Source organism: Bactrocera latifrons, unplaced genomic scaffold (assembly GCF_001853355.1).
Source record: "Bactrocera latifrons isolate USDA-ARS-PBARC rearing strain unplaced genomic scaffold, ASM185335v1 scaffold_556, whole genome shotgun sequence".
NCBI lineage: Eukaryota > Metazoa > Arthropoda > Insecta > Diptera > Tephritidae > Bactrocera > Bactrocera latifrons.
Window position 1 is genome coordinate 22,074 of NW_017537219.1, and position 15,188 is coordinate 37,261.

At 44.7% G+C, this 15,188-nt stretch overlaps 1 protein-coding gene across 1 annotated transcript in view; it reads left to right on the plus strand.

Moving 5' to 3' along the window:
* The window catches only part of LOC108974467 (sushi, von Willebrand factor type A, EGF and pentraxin domain-containing protein 1), a gene marked incomplete at its 5' end in the record, with an annotated part of 27,599 nt that extends 13,294 nt beyond the window's left edge, over window positions 1–14,305 (plus strand). Inside the window, 11 exon segments of the mRNA XM_018942321.1 lie at window positions 178–1,608; window positions 1,673–1,875; window positions 1,944–3,434; window positions 3,494–8,812; window positions 8,898–9,110; window positions 9,183–9,345; window positions 10,349–10,474; window positions 10,655–10,747; window positions 11,692–13,085; window positions 13,853–13,963; window positions 14,037–14,305. Of these exon segments, the coding sequence (XP_018797866.1) occupies window positions 178–1,608; window positions 1,673–1,875; window positions 1,944–3,434; window positions 3,494–8,812; window positions 8,898–9,110; window positions 9,183–9,345; window positions 10,349–10,474; window positions 10,655–10,747; window positions 11,692–13,085; window positions 13,853–13,963; window positions 14,037–14,068 (10,576 nt within the window).
* Between the last annotated feature and the right edge of the window lie 883 nt (window positions 14,306–15,188).

The window sequence follows — 15,188 nt, forward strand, 5'->3', positions numbered from 1 at the left end:
TTTCACTAAATAATTATTTTTTAAGTTATAATATTAAGAAAAAAATTATTATCCATTTTAACGTTTTTAATGATTTAAATTTCACTAATTTTTTTGATTCTTATTTAACCAAATTTAATTAAACAATTTTTCATACAAACATTTTCATCTTTTAATTTTATTTTCTCTCTTCCTTAGATATGGCGCCGAACTTGTTGCTATTGACACCTATGCGGAGAATAATAACACACTCGCCATTGCGCGCACAAACGATCCCAATCGACGCGCCTCCGATAAATATTGGTTAGGTTTGGCCTCGCTGGACGATCTGCGCACCAATACCTTGGAGTCCGCTTCGGGCGCGCTCATCTCACAATACTCCGGTTTCTGGTCACTCAATCAACCCGACCCGATGTCCGGCGAGTGTGTTGCCGCCACTTTCGCATCGCGCATGCAATCCTGGGGTTTGGACACTTGCGAGAGTCTGCTGCCGTTCATGTGCCGCGCGCCGGCATGTCCGCAAAACTCCATACATTGCTCGAATGGCTTGTGCGTCAATCAGGCGTTTAAGTGTGATGGCGCTGATGATTGTGGCGATGGTTCGGATGAGTTGGATTGTCCGGCACAGTGTCACTATCACATGCAATCGGGCGGTGATGTGATTGAAACACCAAATTATCCACATAAATATGCGGCGATGAGCAAATGCAAGTGGACATTAGAGGGTCCATTGGGTAGCAATATCATATTGCAGTTCCAAGAATTCGAAACGGAAAAGACATTCGATACAGTGCAAGTGTTGGTCGGCGGACGCACCGAGGACAAGTCGGTGTCGTTGGCAACGCTGAGCGGCAAGTTGGATTTGACGATGCAACCATTTGTGTCGGCATCCAATTTTATGATTGTCAAATTCACTACGGATGGTAGTGTAGAGCGTAAGGGTTTCCGCGCCACTTGGAAGACGGAGGCAAAGAATTGTGGTGGCGTATTGAAGGCGAATCTGCAGCGTCAAACTTTGACGAGTCCGAATTATCCGAAACAATATCCCGGCGGCTTGGAGTGTTTGTACATCATCAAGGCGCAACCGGGACGCATTATTTCGATTGAGGTAGATGACTTGGATGTGGCCGAGTCACGTGATGTGCTGCTTATACGCGATGGTGAATCGCCAATGAGTCGACCCATCGCACGCTTGACGGGTAAAGCTAAGGACAATGAGAAAGTTATTATCTCGACTGGTAATGCTTTGTATCTCTACTTCAAATCGAGCTTGGGTGAGTCGGGTAAAGGTTTCAGCTTACGTTATATACAGGGCTGCAGGGCAACAATCACAGCACGTAACGGCACTGTGACCTCGCCCGCCTACGGTTTGGAGGATTATCCAAAGAACCAGGAATGTTATTTCACCATACGCAACCCAAGCGGTTCACCACTCTCATTGAAATTTGATAAGTTTATGGTACACAAGAGCGATTTCGTGCAAGTCTATGATGGTTCCTCAACAGCTGGTCTGCGTTTGCATTCGGGTGATGGCTTCACAGGCACAGTAGCGCCTAAGCTAACGTTGACTGCCTCATCTGGCGAGATGTTGATCAAATTCACCTCAGATGCGCTGCATAATGCGGCTGGGTAAATTACGAAAGCTGCTAAATTTATAGCAGTCGCATAGTATTAATACTTTTCTACTTTACAGCTGGTCCGCCACCTTCTCTGCCGATTGTCCTGAGCTCAAACCTGGCATAGGCGCTTTGGCTTCGAGTCGTGATACCGCTTTTGGCACTGTGGTGAAGTTTACTTGCCCCATTGGACAAGAGTTTTCGACTGGCAAGAATAAAATCGTTACTGAGTGCATGAAGGGTGGTAACTGGAGCGTTTCGTACATACCTAAATGTCAAGGTGAGTCTTAATGAAACGATATACCGAACACATTGATGCTATAACACCTGTTTTTCTACCACACGCAGAGGTCTACTGTGGTCCAGTGCCGCAAATTGATAACGGCTTCTCCATCGGCTCGTCGAACGTCACATATCGCGGCGTCGCCATGTATCAGTGCTATGCCGGCTTCGCTTTTGCTTCGGGCGCGCCAATTGAGAAGATTTCCTGTCTGCCCGATGGCCGTTGGGAACGCACGCCCACTTGCATGGCCTCACAATGCTCTCCGCTACCCGAAGTGCCGCATGCAAATGTGACGCTGTTAAATGGCGGCGGTCGCAGTTACGGTACTATCGTGCAATACGAGTGTGAATCGGGTTATGAACGTAATGGTCACCCGGTGCTGATTTGTATGTCTAACGGCACTTGGAGCGGTGATGTGCCACGTTGCACGCGCAAGCGTTGTTACGAATATCCGAAAATCGATAATGGTTTTGTCGTGGACTCAGCACGTCCCTACTACTACGGCGATGATGCACGCGTGCAGTGCTATAAGGGTTACAAGCTGATCGGTAGCAATATCATACGTTGTAATTCGGAACAAATCTTTGAGAATCCACCCACCTGTGAAGATATCAACGAATGCACGTCGACCCAATGTGATTTGGCCACCACAGAGTGCATGAACACGAATGGTTCATTCCATTGTCAGTGTCGCGCAGGTTTTGCGCCAACACCGGAGTGTCGTCCGGTCGGTGATTTGGGTTTGGCCAATGGTGGTATACCCGATGACAGTATTATGACTTCGTCCAGTGAGGAAGGTTACACGAAGAGTTTTGTGCGCCTCAATTCAGCTGGCTGGTGTGGCGCGCTTGTCGAACCGGGTGCAAATTGGATTTTGATTGATCTCAAAGCACCAACTATACTACGTGGTTTCCGTACGATGTCCGTGCAACGTTTCGATGGCAATGTCGCATTCACTTCTGCCGTGCGTCTACAGTATACCGATGATCTTACCGATGTTTTCAAAGATTATACCAATCCCGATGGCACTGCTGTTGAGTTCCGCATATTAGAACCCACTCTGTCTATTCTCAATCTACCAATGCCCATCGAGGCACGTTATATACGCTTCCGCATACAGGATTATGTCGGTGCACCTTGTATACGCATGGAGCTGATGGGCTGCACACGTTTGGACTGTGTGGATATTAATGAGTGCGCAAAGAATAACGGTGGTTGCGATCAGAAATGTGTGAACTCACCCGGTAGTTATGGTTGCTCTTGCAATACGGGCTATCAACTCTTCGCAGCTAACGGTACAGCTGGCTTTAGCATTGAACGCACCGAAACAGGCGAACGCGATGGCGATACCTATCAGCGTAATAAGACTTGTGTGCCACTGATGTGCCCACCACTGTTGGAACCTGAGAACGGCAAGCTCTTGACCGACAAGAACGATCATCACTTCGGTGATGTTGTGCGATTCCAATGTAATTTCGGTTATATTATGTCAGGCAGCGCCGCTGTGCTTTGTCTCTCGACGGGTCAGTGGAACGCCACGGTACCGGAATGTAACTGTAAGTTTATCATTATAAAACTTTACTTATATCTCATTTAATTAAACTCTCTTTATTAGATGCCAAGTGTGTATCCTTACCTGATGACAAGCTAGAGGGCTTAGCTGTCGAACGTCCTGATCCCGAATCCGTGCTAGTGCCCTTCCGTGATAATGTAACCATTACCTGCAGTGCACCAGGCCGTAAGCTACGCAATACAGCCACTTCAGGTTTTCGTCAGTGTGTGTACGATCCCAAACCCGGTTTACCCGACTATTGGCTATCTGGCTCGCAGCCTTCTTGTCCACGCGTCGATTGCTATCAACCAATGTCAACACCTGGCGCAGAATATGGACAATTTGTAGACACACGCTTCCAGAGCTCATTCTTCTTCGGCTGTCAGAATACATTCAAGTTAGCCGGCCAGACGTCCCGTCACGATAATGTCGTGCGCTGTCAATCCGATGGTATTTGGGACTTTGGTGATTTGCGTTGCGAAGGACCCGTGTGTGAGGATCCTGGTCGTCCAAGTGATGGTCGCCAAATCGCGCGCAGTTACGAACAGGGTTCGGAAGTATACTTCGGTTGCAATCGTCCCGGTTATATATTGATTAATCCACGTCCGATTACTTGCATACGCGAACCTGAATGCCGTGTAATCAAACCTTTGGGTGTTACTTCAGGTAAGATACCTGATTCAGCTATTAATGCCACATCGGAGCGTCCGAATTACGAGGCTAAGAATATACGTTTGAACTCTGCGACTGGCTGGTGTGGCAAGCAGGAGGCTTTCACTTATGTCAGCGTCGATTTGGGTCAGATACATCGTGTGAAGGCGATTTTGGTTAAGGGTGTGGTTACCAATGATATTGTGGGACGTCCCACCGAGATACGTTTCTTCTACAAACAAGCTGAGAATGAGAATTATGTAGTGTATTTCCCTAATTTCAATTTGACTATGCGCGATCCCGGCAACTATGGTGAATTGGCGATGATTACGCTACCCAAATATGTGCAGGCACGTTTCGTTATTTTGGGTATCGTCAGCTATATGGATAATGCATGCTTGAAATTCGAGCTGATGGGTTGCGAAGAGCCCAAGAAGGAACCACTGCTAGGTTATGATTATGGTTACTCACCATGCGTGGACAATGAACCACCGATCTTCCAGAACTGCCCACAACAACCGATCATTGTGCGGCATGATGAGAACGGCGCTGTGTTGCCGGTCAACTTCACCGAACCTACTGCCGTCGACAACTCTGGCTCCATTGCGCGTCTCGAAGTCAAGCCACAAAACTTCAAGACTCCCTCTTATGTGTTCAAGGATACTGTGGTGAAATATGTCGCTTTCGATTATGATGGTAATGTGGCTATCTGCGAGATCAACATTACCGTACCCGACGTCACGCCACCGCTGCTGCAATGTCCACAAAGTTACGTCATCGAATTGGTGGAACGTCAAGATAGCTACAACGTGAATTTCAACGACACACGTAAACGTATTAAGACATCTGATGAGTCTGGCGATGTGCGCGTAACTTATACACCCGAACACGCTATCATACCCATTGGTGGCTATGAGAATGTTACCGTTACAGCCACTGACAAGTACAACAATCGCGCCTTCTGTCACTTCCAAGTCTCGGTGCAAGCTTCACCATGTGTGGATTGGGAACTGCAACCACCAGCGAATGGCGCTATCAATTGTTTAACTGGCGATCGTGGCATAGAGTGCATAGCGACTTGTAAACCCGGCTTCCGTTTCACTGATGGCGAACCTTTGAAGTCATTCTCTTGCGAAACATCGCGTTTGTGGAAGCCCACTTCGGTTGTGCCCGACTGCGTTTCGGAAAATACCGAACAAGCTGATTATCAAGTTACTGCCACTGTCACTTATCGCGCTAACGGCGCTGTTGCACAGGCGTGTCTCAATCAATATCAAGATATGCTCTCACAACACTACGCCGGTTTGAACCGTCTACTGTCGCAGCGCTGCTCGGCTGTCAATGTTAATATGAATGTGTCATTCGTGAAATCGGTGCCCAGCTTGTTGGAGGAAAACGTCGTGAAGATGGACTTTATACTCTCGATCCTGCCAGCCGTTAGACAACCACAATTGTACGAGCTTTGCGGCTCTACGCTCAACTTGATATTCGACTTGAGTGTGCCCTATGCCAGCGCAGTCATCGACTCGCTGCTAAATATCTCCAACATCGGCAATCAATGTCCACCGCTGCGCGCACTCAAGAGTAACATTTCGCGTGGCTTCACCTGTAGTATTGGTGAAGTGCTGAATATGGATACGAGTGATGTGCCGCGTTGTCTGCATTGTCCCGCTGGCACTTATGTCATAACCGGTCAAAGCGTGTGTACCAACTGTCCACGTGGCTACTATCAGAACCGCGATCGCCAGGGCACTTGTCTACGTTGTCCGGCTGGCACTTACACTAAGGAGGAAGGTTCAAAGGCGCTAGCTGATTGTATACCTGTCTGCGGTTACGGCACGTACTCGCCAACGGGGTTGGTACCTTGTTTGGAATGTCCACGTAACTCATACACCAGTGATCCACCAACTGGTGGCTTCAAGGATTGCACTGCATGTGCTCAAAACACTTTCACTTTCCAACCGGCCGCTTCTACAAAGGATCTGTGTCGTCAGAAGTGCGCACCAGGCTTCTACTCATACACTGGCCTAGCACCGTGCTCACCCTGCCCGGTCAACTACTATCAGAGCGCAATTGGCGCACAAACTTGCAATGAGTGCCCAACTAATATGCGTACCGAAGGTCCTGGCGCAAAAGGACGGGAGGAATGCAAGCCGGTGGTGTGCGGTGAGGGCGCTTGCATGCATGGTGGTCTCTGTGTGCCCATGGGTCACGGTGTACAGTGCTTCTGTCCGGCTGGTTTCTCCGGCAGACGCTGTGAGATCGATATTGATGAATGCGCTTCACAGCCTTGTTACAATGGTGGCTCTTGTACTGATCTACCACAAGGTTATCGCTGCGAGTGTCCACCCGGTTATTCGGGCATCAATTGTCAGGAAGAAGCGAGCGATTGCAGCAATGATACCTGTCCGGCACGTGCTATGTGCAAGAATGAACCTGGTTTTAAGAACTACACCTGTTTGTGTCGCAGCGGTTATACTGGCGCCGATTGTGATGTGACCATCGATCCTTGCACGGCGAATGGCAATCCATGCGCGAATGGCGCAAGCTGCTTGGCCTTACAACAGGGTCGCTACAAATGTGATTGCTTGCCTGGTTGGGAGGGTATACATTGCGAACAAAATATTGATGACTGCGCTGAGAATCCGTGCCTGTTGGGCGCGAACTGCACTGATCTGGTGAATGACTTCCAATGTGGTTGCGCACCTGGCTTCACCGGTAAACGTTGTGAGGAGAAGATCGACTTGTGCTTATCAGAGCCGTGCAAGCATGGTACCTGCGTTGATCGACTCTTCGATCACGAGTGTGTCTGTCATCCGGGTTGGAGCGGCGATGCTTGTGATATTAATATTGATGATTGCGCTAATGAACCATGCGCTAATGATGGCGTCTGCGTGGACTTGGTGAATGGTTACAGCTGTACCTGCGAGCCTGGTTATACTGGCAAAAATTGCCAGCATACTATTGATGATTGTGAATCGAGCCCCTGCCAGAATGGCGCTACATGTGTAGATCAATTGGATGGTTTTACCTGCAAGTGTCGTCCAGGTTTTGTTGGTCTCAGTTGTGAGGCGGAGATCGATGAGTGTTTGAGTGATCCATGCAACCCAGTGGGCACTGAACGCTGTCTCGATCTGGATAACAAATTTGAATGCGTATGCCGTGAAGGCTTCACAGGCGCATTCTGTGAGACAGACATTGATGATTGCGAGACCAGTCCTTGCTTGAATGGTGGGCAGTGTCGCGATCGTGTTGCTGGCTTTGAGTGTACTTGCTTGGAGGGTTGGCGTGGTGTGCGTTGCGAACGTCAGATTACATCGTGTGGTGGTCAGTCGCCATGCCAGAATGACGCCAACTGCATTGATTTATTCCAGGACTACTTCTGCGTGTGTCCGAGTGGTACTGATGGCAAGAATTGTGAGACCGCGCCTGAACGTTGTATCGGCAACCCATGCATGCATGGCGGTAAGTGTCAAGATTATGGCTCTGGATTGAACTGTACATGCCCAGCTGATTTCTCCGGTATTGGCTGTCAATACGAGTTCGACGCTTGTGATGCAAATGTTTGCCAGAATGGCGCAACCTGCATTGACTATGGCAATGGCTACTCTTGCGCCTGCCCACCTGGTTATACGGGTAAAAACTGCGAGGATGATATTGTCGACTGTAAGGACAACTCATGTCCACCTGGCGCTACTTGCATCGATCTGACGAATGATTTCTACTGTCAGTGCGCCTTCAATATGACCGGCGATGACTGTCGCAAGACAATACAAGTAGACTACGATTTATACTTTAGCGATCCATTGCGCTCCACCGCCGCGCAAGTGGTACCTTTCTACACTGGCGAGACCAACAGTCTAACTATCGCAATGTGGGTACAATTCGCGCAAAAGGACGATACTGGCATCTTCTTCACCCTCTACGGCGTGCAATCACCACACATCGCCAACCATCGCCGCTTGCTCTTGCAAGCGCATTCAAGTGGTGTGCAGGTTTCCATCTTCGAAGATCTGCCTGACGCTTTCCTCTCCTTCGGTGAATACACTTCAGTTAATGACGGACAATGGCATCATGTGGCGATACTTTGGGATGGTGTAAGCGGTCAACTGCAGTTGATTACGGAGGGTCTTATCGCGAGCAAAATGGAATATGGTTTCGGACGTACTCTGCCCGAATATGCGTGGGCCGTACTTGGACGTCCTCAACCCGATGATACAACACATTCAGCTTCGTATGCCGAGTCCGGTTTCCAGGGTACAATTACTAAAGCGCAAGTTTGGGGACGCGCTTTGGATATCACTTCCGAAATACAGAAACAAGTGCGTGATTGCCGCTCAGAGCCTGTGCTCTATCATGGTCTGGTACTAAACTGGGCCGGTTACGAAGTCACATCTGGTGGTGTCGAACGTACAGTGCCTTCAATGTGTGGTCAACGTAAATGCCCTAACGGTTATCAAGGTCCGAACTGCCAACAATTGGTTGTCGATAAAGAACCACCAACAGTGGAACATTGTCCAGGTGACTTGTGGGTCATTGCTAAGAATGGCTCCGCCGTGGTAACTTGGGATGAACCACACTTCAGTGACAACATTGGCGTAACTAAGATTATTGAACGTAATGGTCATCGTCCGGGTACCACCTTGCTTTGGGGCTCTTATGACATAACCTACATAGCTTCGGATGCTGCAGGCAATACTGCCACATGCAGCTTCAAGGTTGCTCTGCTGAGTGAGTACTTAAGACAGAAAGAGAGAAACATATATAAGGATGTGTCTATAAAATGGTACTAACCGTAATTTGTCTTTATTTGCAGCTGAATTCTGTCCACCTTTGGCCGATCCAGTTGGCGGTGTGCAAGTATGCAAAGATTGGGGCGCAGGCGGTCAATTTAAGGTTTGCGAAATCTCTTGTAATCCTGGCTTACGCTTCTCGGAGGCTGTACCCGACTTCTATACTTGTGGCGCTGAAGGTTTCTGGCGTCCAACACGCGAACCATCCATGCCAATGATTTACCCATCCTGCTCACGTGAGTTTCTAAGAGCTGTTCTTGTTGTTGAAGTTGAAACTAATCTTTCGTATATATTACTTCTACTTACAGCTTCCAAACCTGCACAACGCGTCTTCCGCATTAAGATGCTCTTCCCTTCGGATGTGCTCTGCAACAAGGCTGGCCAAGGTGTGCTGCGTCAAAAGGTGACGAACTCGGTGAATGCGCTCAATCGTGACTGGAACTTCTGCTCATACTCTGTGGAGGGTACACGGTGAGTTATTTTTTTTTTATATATTTTTGTTTAAGGTGATGTCGGTGTGGCTATTAAGTGTTACGGATCGTTTAGGATAGCAGGAAATATTAGTTAAAATCAGTTAGGAATAATTTCTGATAAAATAGCTGACCTCTAATTAGTTGCGAAGTATTAAAAGATGTTATCTGTCCATAGTCAACAGTAACTTCGGTGAATCGAGCTATAATCTAAGGTAGTTAAGATCTGGAATGGAATTTTGATTTTGAGTCGCATCAGACAGTGCCAAGCTTTACGGAACCTCCTCGATTATGTTTATCTTCTACTTAAATACTCGTCTAATCTAGGTAGGCAAGTTTAGAGCAAGTTCTTTATAAACTTGAATTTAAGAGAAAGTTGCTGAGTTTTATGGTTCAAAAAAAGCTGTTTAAAATTTGGAACTCCACCTTAGAAGGAACTACAGAAGCGGAAGTAGAAACTGGACTAAAGTCGTAAGATCTATCAGTAATGTAGGTTATATCTTTAGTATCAAAATAAAGAAATTTTCGATACTGAATGCTTCGAGCGATTGTAGAGCAAATGTGTATAAAGTATTACTTGAACAAGATTTTTAAAGGGAAAGAAAGCTCACATGACTGCGACAAGGCTGGGAGTGTCCTAAAGCATCTTTCTTGTGGTCTGAAGGTGAAATTTTTAGATAGTAGTATATTATAAAGGAGGAGTAGTCACCTACATATCGATCTAGAGATCTTTCTCTCCTGGTCGTCTGAAGGTGACATGTTTTTTAGAAACTAGTAAATTTTGAAGATCGGCTGTTCATCCACATTTCGATCTAGAGATCTTTTTAGGTGGGAAATGAAACCTTGGCAATAGATGATAAGATCGCTGATTATTATAATTCTTTGAGATTCTGAAAAAATGTTGAAACAACTAATTCGGGAATTAGTCGGGAATTACAGCTCAAACTGCAAAAGCTCACCTCAAAGCTTTATAAAAAACATTATTTCTTCTCTAATCTTCTCAGCGAATGCAAGGATATCAAGATTGATGTGAAATGCGATCACTACCGTGCGGCCCAAAGTCAACGTGTCAGTCGCCAGGTCAAGGATGGTGGTGTCTACGTCATGGAGGCAGAGATTCCAGTGCTCAAGTAAGTAAAATTATAAATTGAAAATATGTCGGAAGAGATACGTGTGGACTTAATGTTTATATGTTTGTAAAAGTAACCGCTATGAGTGTCTGCATGTACATTTAAATGTTTGTGTATGTGTGAGTTTTCTATGTGTATGTTTTTTAATCGAATTTAACACAATTAATCACTGATTTATAGCGAAAACGATGAAGTGGAGACGCGCAGTCGTCAGGGACGCCAACAAGCCGGCGGCGATACGTACATGCTGGAGATACTCTTCCCGGCAGTGAAGTATGTTTATGCTCATTGTCGAATTTCTGCTTCAATTTGCGCACATTAGCACGCTAATAACGCCGGGCGAAAGCGCTTCACTCACATAAATTATACAATTTATCGTTAATTATTTTATTGGTGGCTTGTGGCTTGGTGATTTTAAGTTTTGCTGTTGCTTTCGAAAGTTTTTAAAGCGATTTAAGCTTCCCCATCAATGCTAACAGTAATCTTATTTCGAAAATTTAACTTAACATGACATAGCATAACATGATCTGACATAACGTAAGGGAATAAAGGGGGCTAACATAACATAATGTGACATAACATATCGTAATTACTCTTAACATTTTGTTATATGACGCAATAGAACATAACTTACCGTAACGTAACTTGACGTAACGTAACTTATCGGAGCGTAACGTATTATTCCGTAACTAAATATATCTTAAACTGACATAACATAATATGACGTGATAGAACGTTACTTAACGTAACGTAAATAGACGTAACTGAGCATAATATTAGTTAACGTAACATAAATTGACGTAAAGTAACGTAACATAACGTAACTTAACTTATCATAACATAACATAGAATAGTATAACCTGGCGTTAAATAACTTAACACAATATTACATATAGTATACTATAAAATAACATAACATAAGGTTACGTGTATCACATAACTTAACATGACCAAATGACGTTATTTAACATAGAACAGCGTACCAAATCGTAATGTGACTGTACATAACATAACGTGACACAGCATAGTAGGACTAACCGTAACATAACAATCATATCCTTGCAAATCACTAGCATCACCTACATACATCTAACTATTGCTAATCCCATCCTCACAAATTGTGCTCAATGCCACCCAATAACGCTTAGCTTTTAGCACATAACCTTAAGCCGCCGCTTTGAACCTAAGTAATAATTACTAACACTTCTTATTCACAGCGACCCGGTAATCCACTCGAGCACAGGTGAACGTTCGACCGTAAAGAATCTCTTGGAAAAACTTATACTCGAAGATGATCAATTCGCCGTACAAGACATTCTACCCAACACCGTACCCGATCCAGCTTCGCTGGAATTGGGGTCAGAGTATGCCTGCCCCGTTGGACAGGTGGTTATGATACCCGACTGTGTGCCATGTGCCATTGGCACCTATTACGATACGGCGAATAAGACTTGTGTTGCCTGTGAGCGCGGCACTTATCAATCGGAGGCGGGACAACTGCAATGCAGCAAGTGTCCAGTGATTGCCGGTCGAACAGGTGTTACTGCCGGTCCCGGCGCACGTTCGGCAGCCGATTGTAAGGAACGTTGTCCAGCTGGTAAATACTTTGACTCGGACACTGGCTTGTGTCGCTCTTGCGGTCATGGCTTCTACCAGCCCAACGAAGGTTCATTCAGCTGTGAACTGTGTGGACTCGGTCAGACTACACGCTCCAGTGAGGCCACCTCACGCAAGGAATGTCGCGATGAATGCAGTTCTGGTCAACAGCTTGGCATCGATGGCCGTTGTGAGCCATGCCCACGTGGCACGTATCGCACACAGGGCGTACAACCATCATGTGTCAATTGTCCGCTTGGCCGTACAACACCGAAAGTGGGCGCCAATTCTGTGGAGGAATGCACACTGCCTGTCTGCTCACCCGGTACTTATCTCAACGGTACACTCAATATGTGTGTGGAATGTCGCAAGGGCTACTATCAGCCGGACTCACAGCAAACCTCGTGCATACAATGTCCACCCAATCACAGTACTAAGATTACGGGCGCCACCGCCAAGTCGGAGTGCACCAACCCATGCGAACATATTGCCGAGGGTCGTCCACATTGTGACCCTAATGCTTATTGCATATTGGTGCCTGAAACGTCGGACTTCAAGTGTGAGTGCAAACCTGGCTTCAATGGTACTGGTATGGAGTGCACGGACATGTGCGATGGCTTCTGCGAGAATTCCGGCACTTGTGTTAAAGATCTCAAGGGTACACCATCATGCCGTTGCATTGGCTCTTTCACCGGTCCGCATTGTGCGGAACGCTCTGAGTTTGCCTATATTGCCGGTGGTATTGCGGGTGCCGTTATCTTTATCATCGTCATTGTGCTGTTGATTTGGATGATCTGCGTACGTTCGACCAAGCGTCGCGATCCAAAGAAAATGCTCACACCAGCTATCGATCAAACCGGTTCGCAGGTGAACTTCTACTACGGTGCGCATACGCCTTATGCGGAGTCTATTGCGCCGTCACATCACAGCACCTATGCGCATTACTACGATGACGAGGAGGACGGCTGGGAGATGCCGAACTTCTACAACGAGGCGTACATCAAGGATGGCGGTGGTGAGTAGTTTTAACAATTTTATGTTTTGACGATCGTATTAAGTTTGTTGTAAGCAGAAGAAAACGTCGAGGACTTTATGATCAGCGTGATGAGCTGGGCCGATTTAGCTCACGTCTTATGTTTGTCCGTATATATGCGAACTGGGGTCTCAGTTTTTGAGTTATGGATCTGTATCTTTCTTCCCAAGAATTTATCTATATTAGTATATTTTTTTTCACGAAATTTGCCGGATTTTGGGAAAACAAAACTCTCAAATCTACTTGCAAATATACTGTGCCCTATGTTAGGATATGCTCTGCTATGTTGTGCTATGTTAAGTAATGTACGTTACGTTATGTTGAGTTAGGTTACGTTATGCCAAGTTTTGTTTTGATAGTTACGTTAAGTTATATTATGCTAAGTTATCTTACGTTAAGTTTACGTTATGTTTTATTATGTTACGTTAAGTTATGTTATGTTAAGTTACGTTACCTTAAGTTATCTTACGTTAAGTTATGCTTTGATAAGTTATGTTATGTTAAGTCACGTTGCGTTAAGTTACATTACGTTAAGTTGTGCTATGTTAAGTTACGTTACGTTACGTTGCGCTAAGTTGTATTATCTAACGATGTATTATATTATCTTATATGACGTTACATTATTTTACGTTACGTTACGTTATATTATGATATGCTATTTTTCACTGTAAAGTTGTGCTGTTTTGCTCTAATATTTTTCAAATCTCTCATTTTTATTTCTAATTTTATTCCTCTTCTCTTTACGTCAGGTCTGCATGGCGGTAAAATGAGTACATTGGCGAGGTCGAATGCTTCGCTGTATGGAACTAAAGAAGACTTATATGATCGACTGAAACGACACGCATACACTGGCAAGAAAGGTATAAGCCGTTAACGCAATTGAAAATCAATAAAACCTCAATTTATGTGCAATCCACTCTCTCCACTTTTCAGAGAAGAGCGACAGTGACAGCGAAGTACAATAAGCGCAAAACGCGCCAAACTCGAAACACATACGCAAACACACACACATATATATATATACATATATACAAGTGCACATGCATAGTAGTGTCGTCCAACAAAGGGCAGCAATAAAGAATTGTGGTCATAAAATTAACGAATCTGCGTCACTTGGCAAATTTAACGACGCTGATACATTGTATTTAAATGCGAATAGATTTTAGCTTAGACTCGTACGATTTAGTAGTGAAGTGCAGCAAGCAAATTGGCAACAACAAAAATGAGTAAGAAAAATTTAAGTGAAAAGGTGGAAAAGTAAAAAAGAAAACACTGCCTTTAAATAGCGAAAATTTGGCATAACTCGAAATACTCACTACACACATACATTGACACAGAGTGCGTAATTTTTGCATTGAAATTAAAGGAAAAAACAAAAATCTAAAAAAAGCTTTATATTGAATTGTTGTAATTGAAGTTGTTTAAATTTGTAATTAGTATTGTTTCTTTTTGTATTCAAAACACACTAAAGCATTTCTTATCGAAGCACTTTGATACGCGCGCCTAAATGCATGCTACACGTTTACTTAATTTCCACAAATGTTATACTATAATTAAAGTTAATTAATGTTTTTGTTTGTAATTAAGCATTATGCAACACAACGCACACATCGACGAGTACACACACATATATATATGTGCTCACACAAACATACACACAGATTACAATATTTAATGTGAAGCTTTGAAAGCTACTCAAATTTTCTTTAGTAAACGCGGAATTTAATTAAATAACAAAAACAAAAATAATAAATTAAACTATTGTGCAGCGATAATTAATTGTAATTAGTTGTTAAGCATATTGCTACATTTAGTTAATACTCTAGCGAAAACAAATACAATTTAAAAAATGGCGCCCAAACATTGCGCTTAATTTTGTAATTATACATAGAACAAAAAGTAATTAATTAAGTATACTTTACTTAACTGGCGGCCGTAACGAATCGTAAAAGTGATGAACAACGAATGAAAAAATAATCAAAATAATAGTAATAATAAATAAATATAATAATGAGATGGCAGTAGCAGCGTCCAACGAAGCGTGTGCGGCAGCTTTGGCTGCAAGCACGCATAGTTTATATATTA